A 14,450-nucleotide genomic window follows, 5' to 3' on the forward strand; every position below is an offset into this window, starting at 1 on the left:
TACTTTTCAGCTGAAGAACCAAAACCTCTGACAATTTTTAATTATAGCTAATCCATGTTGGACTTTGTTGTTCTAGTTACTTTTGACTCTGATAAATTGACTGTTTTTTTACTGACAGAAATCCCTAGCACAGAGCCCCCCCTTCTCCTGCCTGCTCCCCTTGAGGCGTTGCTTGGGTGAGGTCAGAGGCAGGACTGAGGGAAGCAATCATTCTGTAGCAATGTGCCATATCAGGTGGAGGGGCTTAGGCTTCTTATCCCAAATCACTTACCTACCTGGATGCTTTTTCCCACTTGGCATAAAGATCAGAAATCTTCGGGCACACTTGTGTTTTGTCTGTGTCGATCTCCCCATGCATGTTAAATGTCAAGAGCCAACGTTGCTGATTTTGTAGCTACATGTTTGTGGCTAGATGTTGATCCCCAAACTTGAAAAAGATCAGGTATCCCCAGTGATGGCACAACTCCCAGCATCCTTTCTAGGTGTTATTTCTGCATCAGGAAAGGCTCAGTGTAGGCATGGATTAGACTGCAATGAGGACAAGCTGGGCAGATGCTCAGTGGCTAACCCTTGCCCCATTTTTTAAAGCAATTCCTGATGTCTTTCCTTATTTTTCTTTGCTCTGAAGAAGCCATAAAAAGCCTGTTCTTAACTCGAGGACTTCCCCTCTGTGTGGAGGATCACTGCTGGGAGGTGGCCAGCTGAAATGACAACCTGTCCCAGTCAAACGAGCTGCCACAAACTTTCCTGCCTTAAAACCAGCCAGTTTGTTCTGAATTCCTCCCTGCTTGCCCTTGTGGGGTGCTTTTCCTGTGAAGACTCTGGATTTCTTTCCAAGCTTGTGTTGCTGGAGTGTGTATGGAGTATACCAGGTGTTTCTGTATGTTGGCCATTTGTTCTTTCTGATGTCCGATGGGAGTGAGCATGTCTGTGAATGACTAGAAATGCATGGGCATGAATACAGCCAAATGGATTTTCTCCAAAAACAATTTAAAATGAATTGGGGGAAGAAAAAAGAAAATAAACCAAACAAACAAACAAAAAAAAAAAAACACCAAAAAAACCAAAACCAAAAACCAACCCAAAAAAGAGCTTGCTAGCAAAGAAAATGGAACGTAAGGCCAGTGTGGAGCCAGCACAATGCTTCAATCGGGGAAAGAGGGTTTTGAGCCATTTAAAGTTTTGGAGTGTATCCTAGAGGACTGGGGGGAAGGAGTCCTGTGTGTGTGTGCATGTCCCAGCAGCAGCCAAGGCCCTGCCATTCCTGTTTCCTCACGGAATGGAGTTGACGGCAGCGATGCATGAATGACCTAACGCACGAACGTTGTTAACTCTTTGTTGAAAAATGAGAGCTTAACTGTGAATTTTCTGATGCACTTTCTCCTTTCTCTGCACTGTTCATTGCCAGAGCTCCAATAACAGCATGGTCATGGCCAGCAGGAAGGCTTGTGCTTCCGCTGCACCCCACCAAGCTGGGGTTTCCCAGCGTCAGCCCTCCTCCCTCTCGGTGTGCCCCTGTGGGTCAGGGTGCCCGTGGGGCTGGAGTCACAGGTCCCACTGTTTGAGCTGGAATACAGGCAGAACTCGGTGGAGCCAGGAGTGTAACAACCTGGAGTGTCTGCACCACTCAGTCTGGGGAGAAAGCACTTTTTCTGCCACGCGCTTTCAGTTTTCCTCCCTGCCCCTCTCCCCACCATAATCAATGTGACAGTTCTTAATGTCCTGGCCCCTGTTGCCCCTCAGTGGCCTGAGAGCTCAGCCCTCACATGGTGCTGGCCTTTGGGGAGCCCCTCAGGTGAGATGCCCTGCTCATGTTTGCCCCCTGTACAAACAGGACATCTCTAAGCAGCCGTGACCTGGGACACACTGACTTTGTGTCCATTTTTTTCCAAATTCTGCCCTTACCCTGGTGTAAGCAGAGAGCTCTAAATGCTCAGAGTGATTCCCCAGGATGTGGGTGCTGCCCACACAGGGCATAGTGCTTGAGGCCCTGTCCATCCATCTGCCCAGCAATGAGGGGCTCAGGGCTGCTCCCCATTCCCCGGCAAGGCAAGAACCAGGCAGTGCTGCCTCAGCACAGGCAGAATTTCTGCTCATTCCCATGGAAAGGTAGGGTTTTGAGCCATTTGGAAAAGCCTCCTCTGAAGCTGGCAAAGCAGGAATCCTGGAGTGAAGGTTAAAATAAGGAAAACACCCCAGTCACAAATGAAGAGTGATAAGAAAATACTTGGCCCATAATGCTGCAGGTAAATTATTTTACAGGCTGGAAACCCTTCCCTGAAGGCCTGTGTGAGTTTTTAATTGTGGCCTTAGCAGGTTTGGTACAAGAGTAGGTAGCACTGTTGTGTTACTCTCTCATTCCTTTTCCTGATAGTGCTCAGTCCCTGAAAATGCTTGGCTGAAGCCAAAGCCCGGCTGCACCAGAGCGCCGGCCACTCGTACGTCCTGCCAGGTGCCACAGAAAAGGGTTTCTGCACTGCCATCACCAAGCAGCTCTGCTAGTCCAGCTGCCTCCTTCCCTCTTGGAAATGCCCTACTTAAAAGTGCAGCTAATAGTGAATCCGTTCCTCAGTCTGTTTTACAGCTCCCATCCTCGGGGCGGTGAATAAAACATCACAGGGTCTGCGCAGCGCCGCATGAAACAGAATCCCTAATTGCTTATTTAGAGCCTGAGAGGGGAGAGAAATTGGCTTTTCCTAAAGAACTGGATGTAGCGTGGGAGCCCACAGAAACCTAAATATACCCGGGGTGCCTGGTCCTTGTGTGAGCACCTGGCTGAGCTGCAGGATGCGCTCACCGTGCCGGCTCTGCCCGCCGAGGATTTATCACATCCAGGGAAATGGAGCAGAGTGAAAGTTCCCTCTCATTTCTCTGACAGGAGTAGTGGCAGACTTTGAGTTCATCCCCTCAGAAGTGAAAAGAAGGAGCTTTAGTAGCCAATATGAAAGTTTAATGAGAAAAATCAAGAAGTTATTTACCACCCATTTAAATGCCTCACCACAGGTTTTAACACTGGACGGTGGCATTTGTGAGTGTCCCAGGTGCAGGGAGAAGCAAAATTGTGGAATTGTTGCAAATTTTATTCTGAAAAGGATTTTTTTTCCTTCATAAAAAATGCAACATTGCCCTTTTTCATCAGTGAGAAAATATAGTTCCTTGAAAGAGGACTCTCTACAGAAGCAATTCTGGAGAGGGAAAAGTTGAAGGGCCCCTCTGCCAAGTACAGCTTTGCATGGTCAATGGTTCTGTGAGTCAGCTGTTGTATTTATAGATCATTTATAGGAAAAATGCTCCTGAAAATCTGAAAAGGACTCCCTGAAACCCAAGAGTGGCACACTATTTCCTGCTATTAATCTAAATGGCTTCCCACTTCAGGAGGTAATGCCAACGTAGCTTCCTGATGATTTGATGCATTTAAAAACCAGTCACTGAAAATTAGTTTCATTTTTAAAGGGCAGTGTATATATAAAAATACACATACTGCTGCTCTGCAGTGGGGCCAAGTCTGCACATTGACCATACTGCACTCACAGCTTGGCTATTTAACAGAGTCAGCTGTGGTAGCAGTCTGTGAGCTGATGATCCCAGGTTCCCCAGTGCCCAGGGATACGGGATCTCTTCATGGGAATTTTTTTCTTTGCTTATGCATTTGCTTTTAGTGGCCAGCAGCAAGAGTGAGTCCTGGAAGTCGCAGCCCACAGGGTAACATTGCCCCACCCCACATTTCAGTAAGTCTGGGTGGCCTCCTGGCTCTGCTTTGCCGTGGCACTGGTGCTGAGATGTCACCCCTGGAGATGCTCTGCCTGCAGACCCCAGCGCTTCCTCAGACTCCCAAACCAAGCAGCACTAATGCCCTCACAGACAGCGCTGGCTGCCCGTGGTGGCCGTGACCACGTGCCTCCCTGATTGCTTTACAGCTTTGAGGACAGATGCTTTTCCCATAAATCCATCACATTGGGCAAATGAAAGAAAGCCGGTTTGTCCGCTAGTTTGGCAGAGGACACAGCCCGCAGCCTGCAAACAGGCCATGACATGCACTGCACAACATTCATATTCTGTCATTGGTAAATGTCCTGACTTGTCACCATGACCAAAACTAATTGGATCGGTTGCAAAATTGGTGGCAAGTTTTGCATTGCTCTCTGTATGCAGGGCTGAAATCAGCCTGGACTAAATTGGGAAATGGTCCCGGTGACGGCCGAAAGGCAGAGCCGGGGCCCTGCATGCTGTTATGAGTGGTCTCAATACCACGTTCCGTGTGCCAACAGTGTAGAGCCAGGAGCGTTTCTGTCTGTAACAAAGGCCACCATGGCACTGGTGTCACACGGTCCCTCTGCCCACACCGGCAGACGGTGGCAAGTGACTGACACATTCTCTTTTTCCCCCTCAAGAAATTCATCCTCGGTTCTTAAGTGTGTTGTTTTTTGTCGCTTGAGAAACGCAGAGAAAAACGAGTCTGTTTTTACTTGTAAGGCTTTACTCAGTTGCCCAATTCGGCCGAGGAGCTGGACTTTGGGGATCTCTCAGGTAAGGGCTAGTCTGTAGGTAACCCGCTGCTCTCCTTCGCTAGACACTGGTTCCACTCTGATTTCTGCATCTTGGCCATGTTGCATTGTGCAGTTGCTATGGTGCAGCCATTCCCCCACGCTCTTGCAGCTTGGAAGTGCGCTCCTTTCTGTTGGGGTTCTCTCCTTTTTTTTTTTTTTTTTATTTTTTTTAATTTTATTTTGGCACCCATTTCTGTGTGGCATCCTCGGGGCAGGAGGTGCAGGGCACCGAGGCCAACCATTGTGCTTCCCTCCTGGCTGGGATTTTTTGAACGCTGAATTGGAGACCGGTTGAGTTTAATCTCTGTTTGTAAACCACTTGACTCTGCCATGTTGTGTGAAACCCCCCTTTAAACAGGTGGCCAGCACTAACCCTTGGCTGCTCAGGGGTTCCTCATCATACCAGCATCAGATTGGCAGTAAAAAGGAGGTGGTTGTTTCATCAGTGAGGCCAAACCAAGTAAATGGTTCCAGCCTCTTTTTATCCACCCTGGTCTGAAAGGGCCATAAATGCTCCTCATGGCTGGTCCTTGCCAATTAGTGCTGATTGAAATTAAAGCATAACAGCATCTTCAGTGGATGCAGTTGGGTGCATTCAGAGCAGAGCCTCTACCAGAGGTACAAACCTAAATCTTTGTTTTTTCATGTTTTCTTATAGAAATGCACCTTTTTTTTTTTATTATTTATTTTTTTCCCCCCTTGCAGAACATCCCTGCAGACTCCTGGTACCTGCTGGGCTCTGTGGCTCTTTGAGGCCCCTCCAATGCAGGGTGCACAGTCCTGGCCATAGAGCAGGAGCTGCCATTTGTCCCCCTGGGAAGTGCCCAGCCCAAGGGGTTGGAGCCCAGTGCTGTTCCTCTCAGTTCAGCATGGGGCAAAACAATACGCCACAAAAACCTCTGAGTCCTCATCTTCTTCCATCAAATGGTTCCTTCTCACCCAATCAAAGCAGGAACGTCTCATCCCATAAGCCACTACAGGTGTGCTGTGGCCAAGAGGTCAGAAATGATGGATTCATTCTGGATGTTTTCTAACACTGAGCAATGCTAACAATTATTATTGCAGGCCTGGGACAGATCCCATAGGTAAGATGCACCAGGGCTCTGGTGAACATCCCTGAGTGGATGGGGGAAATTGTTTTGCTCTAAGTTCTTTTCCTTTTAAAGTTCTATTTATTAAGGAAAAATACCCTTTTTGGTGAATGAAGAGGAGAACCTGAAAAAATTCAAAGGAATTGCCCAGAATGGGTGTTTGCTCCCCAGCCTGTGCTGCTCAGAGGGGCTCACACCTTTCCCAGAGCACACTGCTCAGTGTAGTCCTTTTTCTGAGTCTGGAATGGAAGCCAGAATTTCCCCAGCCCTACAGAACCCAGCTCAGGCAGAGCCGCTGCCCACAGTGAGCACCCATCATGTGCTGCCAAGCAGTCTTTTCAGAGCATCTGGTTTGGCTACTGATTTTTTCCCTAAGAATTTCAAAATTTTGCTTGTTGCTCTTTAGGTTACTCCTGCCTGCCCAAAGGGTGATCATTCCTGGTCAGGTGTGGTCAGGATCATTCTGGGTGAGCTGCAGGGGAGGCACTAGAGAGAGCCCCAGGCCCTTCCATGCTACAGACAGAGTGGTCTCTGCCCGTAGTTTCGGGAGACTGAAACCAGGTCACGTTTTTGGCCCGGGGTCAGCACATGGGGGCTCTCAGATGGGTGGTCCAGGTGAGTGCTGGAGTTGAGCTCTCTGTCGGGAACGCCGCCCTCCCCTCCAGGCAGAGCGGGCACCGGGAGCCCTGGGCACCACCCTGGGGGATGCAGGGCACGGCCCCCCCCCACGGGGGCCCTGGCGTGGCGGGCGTGGGTGCTGCTGCTGTGTTTGCTCAGTGTGCTGTTCCTTCCAGGTACATCTGTCCCACCCACAGCTTCAACCGAGGCTCTGCCGACTGTGCAATTCAGTAATGCATCCCTTGCCTTCCGCCCTTCAGGTAGCCTGAGTCCAGAGCCGGCCTCGCTCTTCCCGGCCGAGCTCTGTGTGTCCGTGCCTCTTGCAATCCTCTTGTTCCTCACATCCTGAGCCCTTAGGGTACGGAGAGGGCTGGCCTGGCACCTCTCAGTTCCTCATTCCAGCCTGGTACAGACCAGCAGGCAGAGTTCCTGCAGCACCGGGCATTGAGGGGGCAAACCTGAGCGAGTGTCTGTGTGTGTGTGTTGTGCACACCTGTGCATGCAGGTGCACACACACAGACACTGCCGTGGGCTCCAGGGACCCACCCCCACACTCCCCAAGCTCTCCTGGCCCCGCTCCAGAGCATCGGCACCTCCTGTGAGCCAGGGAACAGTTCCCTGACCAGAAGGGATCAGGGCCTTTGCAGAGGGGATGCTGGTGGATCGATGGCCGTCGGCTGCGAGCGGGGCTCCCTCCTCCAGAGAGGAGTCTGTGGAAGCAGCCGTGCAGCTCTGAGCTCTGCCACGGTGAGCACATTTATTCAAACAAAGCGCGGTATTTTTTATGAAGCGATCTTGAAATGGGTCGCTGAAGGGGAGCTTATTGATTGAAGAGGGATGAACTCCTCAAATTTCTCTGGTTTAAATTAGACCAAATTCAATTACGATACGACAGGCAGGTTAACGCTGCTCTTTAACGGCCCCTCAATAAATTCGAGGAGGGGTAGCCTGCTCCATGCCACGCTGTGGGAATGAATAACATTATTGCTCATCCTGTCATGGACAGGCAGTGATTTCTGTCCTCCCATGTCGTGGCTAAGTGCTTTATAGTGTTCACAGAGTAACAGCAGCCTGTTCTTCCACCAGCACCCCCTGCCAAGTCCAACCTCTAGTGCTGCTACATCATTTCAAAAACTTTATTCCACAAAAGAATTGACCCCAGATTCATTTGGGAGGTGTCAGTGCAGTCCTGATGTTTCCTGCCTCCAGGGAGAAGGAATAATTGGCTCACCAGGTTTTCAGGAGTGCTCAAATGACTTAAAACCATTAAGCACCCAAATCGTGACCTGTGGGATCTTCAGGCGTACTGATGGGATAATCATTTAACAAACTAAACTGTAATCCAATTTAGAAGAGATCAGTTGTTTAGGAATTCTTCAAAGGTGTTGGCGTAGGTTTCCTTTCCCCTGCTGTGATGCAGATGTTACCTGCACATCTGGGAAGCTCAGGAGCTTCAGTGGGGTTGGTGTGTATGAGCTTGCACCTGCCCACAAGTTCAGCCCACACTGCCCAATGTCAGGAGCTTGACCTTAATTTTCACCCAGAAATAGAAGGTAAATTTTTGTGCAAGTGCAGCAATAAATCCTGATGTGCTAAAAATAATGTCTTAACTACATTTTCTTAAAAATCTGCCTCTGTTCTCTGCTTTTACAGCAGAAATGCACATAGAGGAAGGTCAGGGCTCTCCAGAGATACCCCAAAATGTTGCAGTCGGGCTAATGTGAAGCTGGAGGGAGGCGAGAAGGAAGAACAGGAGTCAGGAGCACCACACAGCAGGAGTTCCATAAAACCTGGGCTTTCCCACATCACAGCAGCACAGGCTGCATCTCCCAGGGCTGCCTTTGCTCCACACCTCTGGCCCTGGGCCGAGGGAGAGCCGTAATCGGCTGGGGAGGGTGCTGGAGCACGCAGGGAAGGAGCTGTTGGCAGCAGGAGCAGTGCCAGGAGCGGTGCCAGCGGCGGTGCAGAGGTGGGGCCGGCTCCTCCCGGCTGCAGCAGGTCCCTGGAAGGAAGGAGCTGCTGCCTCCGGGCACTCGAGGATGCTCGTGTGTGCAGAGGGCTCCCGTCAGCAAGGTGAGCCCAGAGCTGCTGCCTGAGCCTCGCGGGAGCCGCTGCTGAGAGCCTGGGGAGCACTGAAGGTAAACCTGGAGTGGTTTGACCCAGATAGGTCTGAAGATGTTAGTGTGGGCAGAAAGGAGATTTAAAATACAGGCAGCCCCGTCCAAGCCAGTCTTACTTTTACTCTTGAGATGCTGCTGCTGACGAAAAGAGTGGAATATTCATAGATACATCTATATTTAAAGCCTCATTAAAGTGGAATTAGGTGGAACCTTTTCATTGAGAAGTTGGGAGCAGAGAAGTCTTCCCTCTGCTAAACCTCAGTGTAAGCACTGACCCAGACTGTCAGAGTGCTCCTCTCACCATCACCAACATTTATCTTGAGAGCCCACGGAAAGCTGATTTTAGCACTTACATTGGCAGAAATGTTAGCAACCTGGAGATCATTGGAACATTCACTTTTTAAGAGAGTCCCCCAAAGCCCCCATAGCTGAGAACCTGCAGGTGTGAGATGCAGATGATGATTATTGATACTTAGATGGACAATCCCCAGCTCAGCATCTGCTCCGTACTGCTCCTAACCTCTGGAATTAGTTCCTTAGTTCTGTGATGAGTAGGAAGCAGTCCCAAACCCCTTTCTCTCCTGTCTGTGCTGTTTGCTGAGCCGCATTTTTTGTTTAAAGGAAAACTTCAAGATTGGCATTCCAGCAGTGTGTGTAATCACTATTTTGTTGATTACATGAGCAGTTGGTAAAAATAATCAGCAAAAATAAATTTCAAGCTACCCAAGTCTCCTTCTGGCCACCCTAGAAGGGGCTCTGGAGCACTGCTGCTGCTCTGCAGTGATCTGCACCGTGGGCAGACGGGCCCAGTACTGCATCCCATGAAACTCTGGCCTCCCCTGTTGTGGGATGCAGCCGTGCCAATCCCCTGGGGGAGCAGCACTGCACTTGGAAAGACAAATTGATCTTTTTTTTTCCTGCATGAGTTCAGCGCTGGCAAGTGGATTGTACCACTACCACTGCAGTTTTCCTTTAAGGTGCTTTGGTGCCAAGCAAAGCATCGACCCAAAAACGGTTCAGCCAAGGTGCACTGTAGCTGCACTGCAGAGTAGCCTGAGGGGGCATGTTGCTGACAACATGCTGTGATGTCTGTTCCTTCCCTGCCCTTCCCTCCTTTCTGCCCCACCCACAAAAATTCACAAGCAAACCCAAAACAAAACCCTAATAGGCAAAAATTCCTGGTGATTGGCTGGAGAGGCCAGGATCCAGCTTGCTCCAATATATATTAACATCCTAATGGGATAGCTCTGCATGTATACATTTACTGCGCCCTGACGAGAGGGAATTAAATGTCAGAAGGATTTGTAGCATCTGTAATTGAATTGGTGCTGAGAAAAGCAAATCTTGAGGAAGAATAACATATTAGGATTAGCAAATAATGTGGCATTTTGTCAGTTCCTGCCATCTCAACTGTTCCCTCTTCAGCAATAAAGTTGTGATTTCTGGTTTAATCAGAGATAGGAGGCAGGAATAGCTTGGGTGAATTGGAGACAGCATTTAAAGCAGATTCCGGTTGTTAAGGTCAAGTCTCTCCTTGGCTTTGGAGAATTATTCCTTGTTCCATAGACCTGACACTTTGTTAATTACCACAGAATTAAGTGAGGGACAGGATGTGGAGGGGCTGTTCCTGTGCTGGTGGCACACAGACAGGGTTTGGGCTTTGCCCTGCCTGCAGGCAGAGCTCTCGGAGCACGCGGGGTTTGATGAGGGCTGGAGGCAAGGACAGGAGATGCTGCAGGAGGAACGTTTTAAGATGTATTTAGCCACGTGTATACCTGCAATAACTTGGGGCTGGCACCTCACAGGGCTCTTCCTTAAGAGGAAAAATTGAGAAAAATGGCCGTGCACATCTCAGCAGAGGAACTGACACTTCACAAACTCTGCTGAGCAAAGCTGGCAAGGCTTTAGGCCAAAGTCCCTTCTTGGGGGAGCCCTCGCTCCCCGCTCTTGGCATGGTGCCAGGCAAAGGGAAGACAGGAGGGATGTGTCAGGCACGGGGCTCTGGCACAGCCCCATCTCTGCGGCAGTGGGTCGCTGGGACAGCGTGGAGGCTGCCACCGCCGGCACGAGCACACAGCTTCGTCTTTCCAGAACCTTAATTTATGATGATGAAGAAAAAATGCCTCTTGATGCAAAATCCTGCTGGAAGCACATTACAGAGCCGTAACTCAGCATGTTTATGCCCCTCAGCTGTTCCAGATGTCAACAAGGCACTCATCCGCCCAGGCTGGGATGCTGCTGGCTGCTCCGAATGCAACTGAGCGGAACTGGGCGAAAGTTTCTGAAAAAATCAGAAGAAAATGGAGTGAAGCATGCCTAAAGCAGCTGCTCCAGCAGATGAGCCAGCTTAGTGGCTTTGCAGAGAGCAGGTTCATGGAGGCCAGATCAGCCAAGCTGGAATGGCAGTGGGAAGGCTGTGTCAGAGTGGGGGCTCCCAGGATGCCCAGTGTGACCTGCTTTCCCCAGCTGCCACCCTGGGCAAGCAGCAGATCCTGTCTCTGGGCACGGGATCAGCTCAGCACCCTTTGAGTGTCCGTGGGCACCTTTCCCTCAGCATGCAGGGATGTTCAGCCGCTTGCCACACAGCAGATGCTGAGAAGTGATCACAGCATGATCTGTTCCCACTGGAGATGGGACAGAAAGTCCTCCTTTTTTGTGCCTTTAGTTTGCAGGGGAATAATCTTTTTTGGCTGCAGTTTTTTACCTTATCAGCCAAGCTGCTGGAAGGGTCTCCACAGTGTCTCTCACCATGCCCCAGCTCATCCCAGCATTTCCCTGCCCACACTGGGGCTTCTGCTCTCAGAGCTTACTCAAAGGGACTTTTTTTCTTAAATTGTTTTAATTAAAAGGCGCTTTATGGTGCTCTTGGTCCCCAGTTATTTACTTGGGTCCCTCAGTCCTTAATCTTGGAGCAGAATTGGAAATATCGATAGAAAGCGTAAATCCCAGCTGCTGCTCGAAAGCTTTGTATCAGGTCTCAGCTCAAAAGAGCCCCATTACCTTTAGCTGTCACGGATCTATACGCTTGATCGATAAACTTCAAATATTATTAGAGGTGGAGGCTTCAGAGATTTGCTCTGTTCTTTGGAGGGAGACGGAGATAAATCTTTCTTAAAAATTGACTTGCATTTGCTCTCTCAGTCGTCCTGGCAAAACGCATTTCTCCGAGGTGTCCAGGCAGGCGCAGGCAGGGCAGATTTATGGGCCATGTGCTTCTTGTAGTGAAAGATTTAAATGGTAAATCCTTCACATATGACTTCACAAATCATGTAAAGTTAAAAGATTTTTACCGTTTCTGTTGCTGCTGTGCTTAAATTGTAAGGTATGGCCAGTAAATCATTTTAATAGAGGTGTCGCGCTTGACTCACTAAAAAAAAGAGACAATGGTTTAGCTTCTATTCCAAAATGTTAATGTATTAATCAGCGGGAGAATAATTGTTTTTTACTGCGTTATAAATCTCAGTTGCCATTAGGATTGCATCGAGGGTTGATGTAGCTGCGTTCTTAAATTAAAATTGTTTACACTGCTATACATTCATTTTACATGGCCATAGCTCATCCGGGGTTCATTCCGGAGCTGTTCCTCCACCACATCAGTCATCCCTCTCCCAGGTGACGGCATCCCGAGGGAGAGGCGCTTCTGAAAGGAAACTAATTGTGTGGTGAGGAGTTAAATAAACGCAGTAAAGCAGTCGGAGGCACTGTACACTTACTGCTTACTGTCGGCTTGGTCTGGGTGATAGCTTTTGGGTCAGGAGTGCTGTGTCCTCGTGGGTTGGACTGAGCAGTAAAGGTGGGGGTTCACGGTGGAACCCAGTTCAGTCATGGCAGAGGATGGTTGTAAACACAGTTTCCATGCTGGGTGGGTTGGGTTTTGGGCAAGGAATGTTTTGGGAAGTTGAAATGCTTTCAACAGGGCACTCGTTAATGACATTTCTCAGAGCTGACGATTAATATTCCCATATGATACTGCTCTTCTCTATGTCCCATCCTCCAAGAAGGCTGGGGAGCACTCTAGGGAAATTTCCCAAAATAGATCCCCACCAACTCCACGTGCCCTTCCTCCCCTCTCCCAGCTGTCTCCCACGTGCGTAGTCATAGTGCTGCTGCTTTTAGCGGAAAACACCTCGCGAGTCGAGCCACCAGATCAGTTCGGCTCCGGACAAAGCTCCTCTGCCTGAACTCATCTGTCTAGTTAGCTCCGTGCTTCACCCCTGCTCCTCTGGAGAGCCTGAGGGCAGCTCTTCCCATCCTGAGAGCAGCTGCAGCCAGAGCCTGCCGAGAGCATCGTAGTAAGTCCCCAATTCTTATTTCTCTTGTGATCTCAACAGATTCCCGCGCAGGTGAGGACGGGGCCATACGGAGCGTGGACCATGCCGTGGTTGGTGGCGTCGTGGCCGTCGTCGTCTTTGCAATGCTTTGCCTGCTCATCATTTTAGGGCGATATTTTGCCAGACATAAAGGTAAGACAGAGACCAAAGCTGGAGGATGAAAGGCCAGGCTCGTGTGTCCCCTCAGTCGCGGTGTTGTCATGTCTGACAGGACACACGCCCCACTTTCTCTCCCAGCGGCACTTCTTGTTTCCTTTGCTGAGCGCTTCCTCAGCACCACACCGAGACCCCCAGGGAGTCACGCAGCCCCCACTTCCCTTGCAGGTACATACTTCACTCACGAAGCCAAAGGAGCAGATGATGCGGCCGACGCAGACACAGCCATCATCAACGCAGAGGGGGGACAAAACAACTCCGAGGAAAAGAAAGAGTACTTCATCTAGAGCAGCCTTGGTTCCCATGAGGTGTCCAACTGTGGACGGTTACTACTGGCCCTATTTAAATGCTACAAAGACAAAGTGATCTTGGAAGTTGCAACCAGCTTGTGTCTTTTTTTTTTTAAGGAAAAAAAAAAGCAAATGGGTGGAGAGCGGTGAGGCCGGGAAGGTCTGGGATTTGCTGTGTAAAAATATTCCTCGTAAAGTACACTCTGCTGTTCGACACCTCAGTTCGTTTGGGTTTTCTTTTTTTGGCCAAGTCCAGCTTGGATTTAGTTTAGTGAAGTCATTTGCAGAAGATTCTGTGCCTTGTTTAATTTCTGTTTGTTCGGGTCGGGGGGAGGCTGGGAAGAAGAGGGGCTTCTGTGCGTTAGTTCCCTTCGGGTTTCTGTGGCTCTTCGTTTCCCCTTTCCTGTTTCTGGAGTTGCCAGCTGGGACCCCGTGGAGTAGGTGCGTTTCTCTGAAGGTGTTTCCCCTTTTTTCTCTTCACCAGTTTCCGTTCAGAACTCGAGCTCATCGGAGGAGAACCAGCACATTTTAGATGCGTAGTTTGCAGTTCAGTGTGCCCACGTCCCGTTCCCCTGTTGCCGTCAGGGCTCGGATAACACCCCCCAAGCCCCCTTTTGTGGCTGTTTCAGGTGCTTTCGATGGTGGCGGCTGGGAAATGGGCTGGAGCTCAGCAGAGGCACTGCTCGGCCGTGGGGATGCAGGAGCAGGGTCCTTGCTGGGCAGGCAGAGCCCTCTCAGATGCGGGGGCTTCTCCTCATCCTCTCCCCGCTTGGCGGCCACGGAGGCAGCAGGTAAAGCTCCTCTGACGCGTGAGCCCAGACCTGGAGAGCGGCCAGATGAACAAAACTGCCTTTTTTTCTACCTGCTGAGTAAAACGCGGGAATTTGTGTTGAAACGAGCGTGCTAATGACCACTAAAGCCATAGGTGCACAGGAGACTCTGGCTCAATTGGAATTGTAAGCGACAGGTAGCCAACTGCAGCGGGAAGACGGTATAAAGTTATATATGCTGACTTTTATTTGGTGAGTAATCATGGATTTCGAGCGATACTTTTTTATTGTGTTTATGTGGCAAATGTATCTGATTTATTTAAGGAAAGCATTAATCTTAGTGTCAGGTTTGGGGATTTTTTTACGGGTTTTGGGGGGGGGCCATTTTCGTGCGTTTGTTTTTTAATTGCTGTTTTTTGGCAGAACCATTACAATGTGGGATTCCTTTGGGAACGGGGCGGCCTGGAGCACCAAGCGGGCCCGTTTTCCCCAGCAGTATTCCGTCTCTCCCCCCTTTCACGAGCGGA

General features: G+C 49.8%; 1 protein-coding gene across 6 annotated transcripts in view; it reads left to right on the forward strand.

Moving 5' to 3' along the window:
- The window catches only part of CADM1 (cell adhesion molecule 1), a 130,165-nt gene extending 116,791 nt beyond the window's left edge, over nt 1–13,374 (forward strand). For 3 of the 6 annotated variants that reach the window (XM_030230984.2, XM_030230985.2, XM_030230986.2), the window contains 2 exons: nt 12,708–12,839; nt 13,032–13,374. In XM_030230984.2, coding sequence (XP_030086844.1) covers nt 12,708–12,839; nt 13,032–13,150 — 251 coding nt within the window. In that variant the 3' untranslated portion in view covers nt 13,151–13,374. Of the gene's footprint in view, nt 1–4,473; nt 4,528–6,432; nt 6,517–12,707; nt 12,840–13,031 lie in introns of all 6 variants that reach the window. The other 3 variants (XM_030230981.2, XM_030230983.2, XM_030230982.2) reach the window with 3 other exon arrangements.
- The last annotated feature ends 1,076 nt before the right edge of the window (nt 13,375–14,450 follow it).

The sequence above is a fragment of the Serinus canaria genome, chromosome 24, assembly GCF_022539315.1.
Source record: "Serinus canaria isolate serCan28SL12 chromosome 24, serCan2020, whole genome shotgun sequence".
Lineage (NCBI taxonomy): Eukaryota > Metazoa > Chordata > Aves > Passeriformes > Fringillidae > Serinus > Serinus canaria.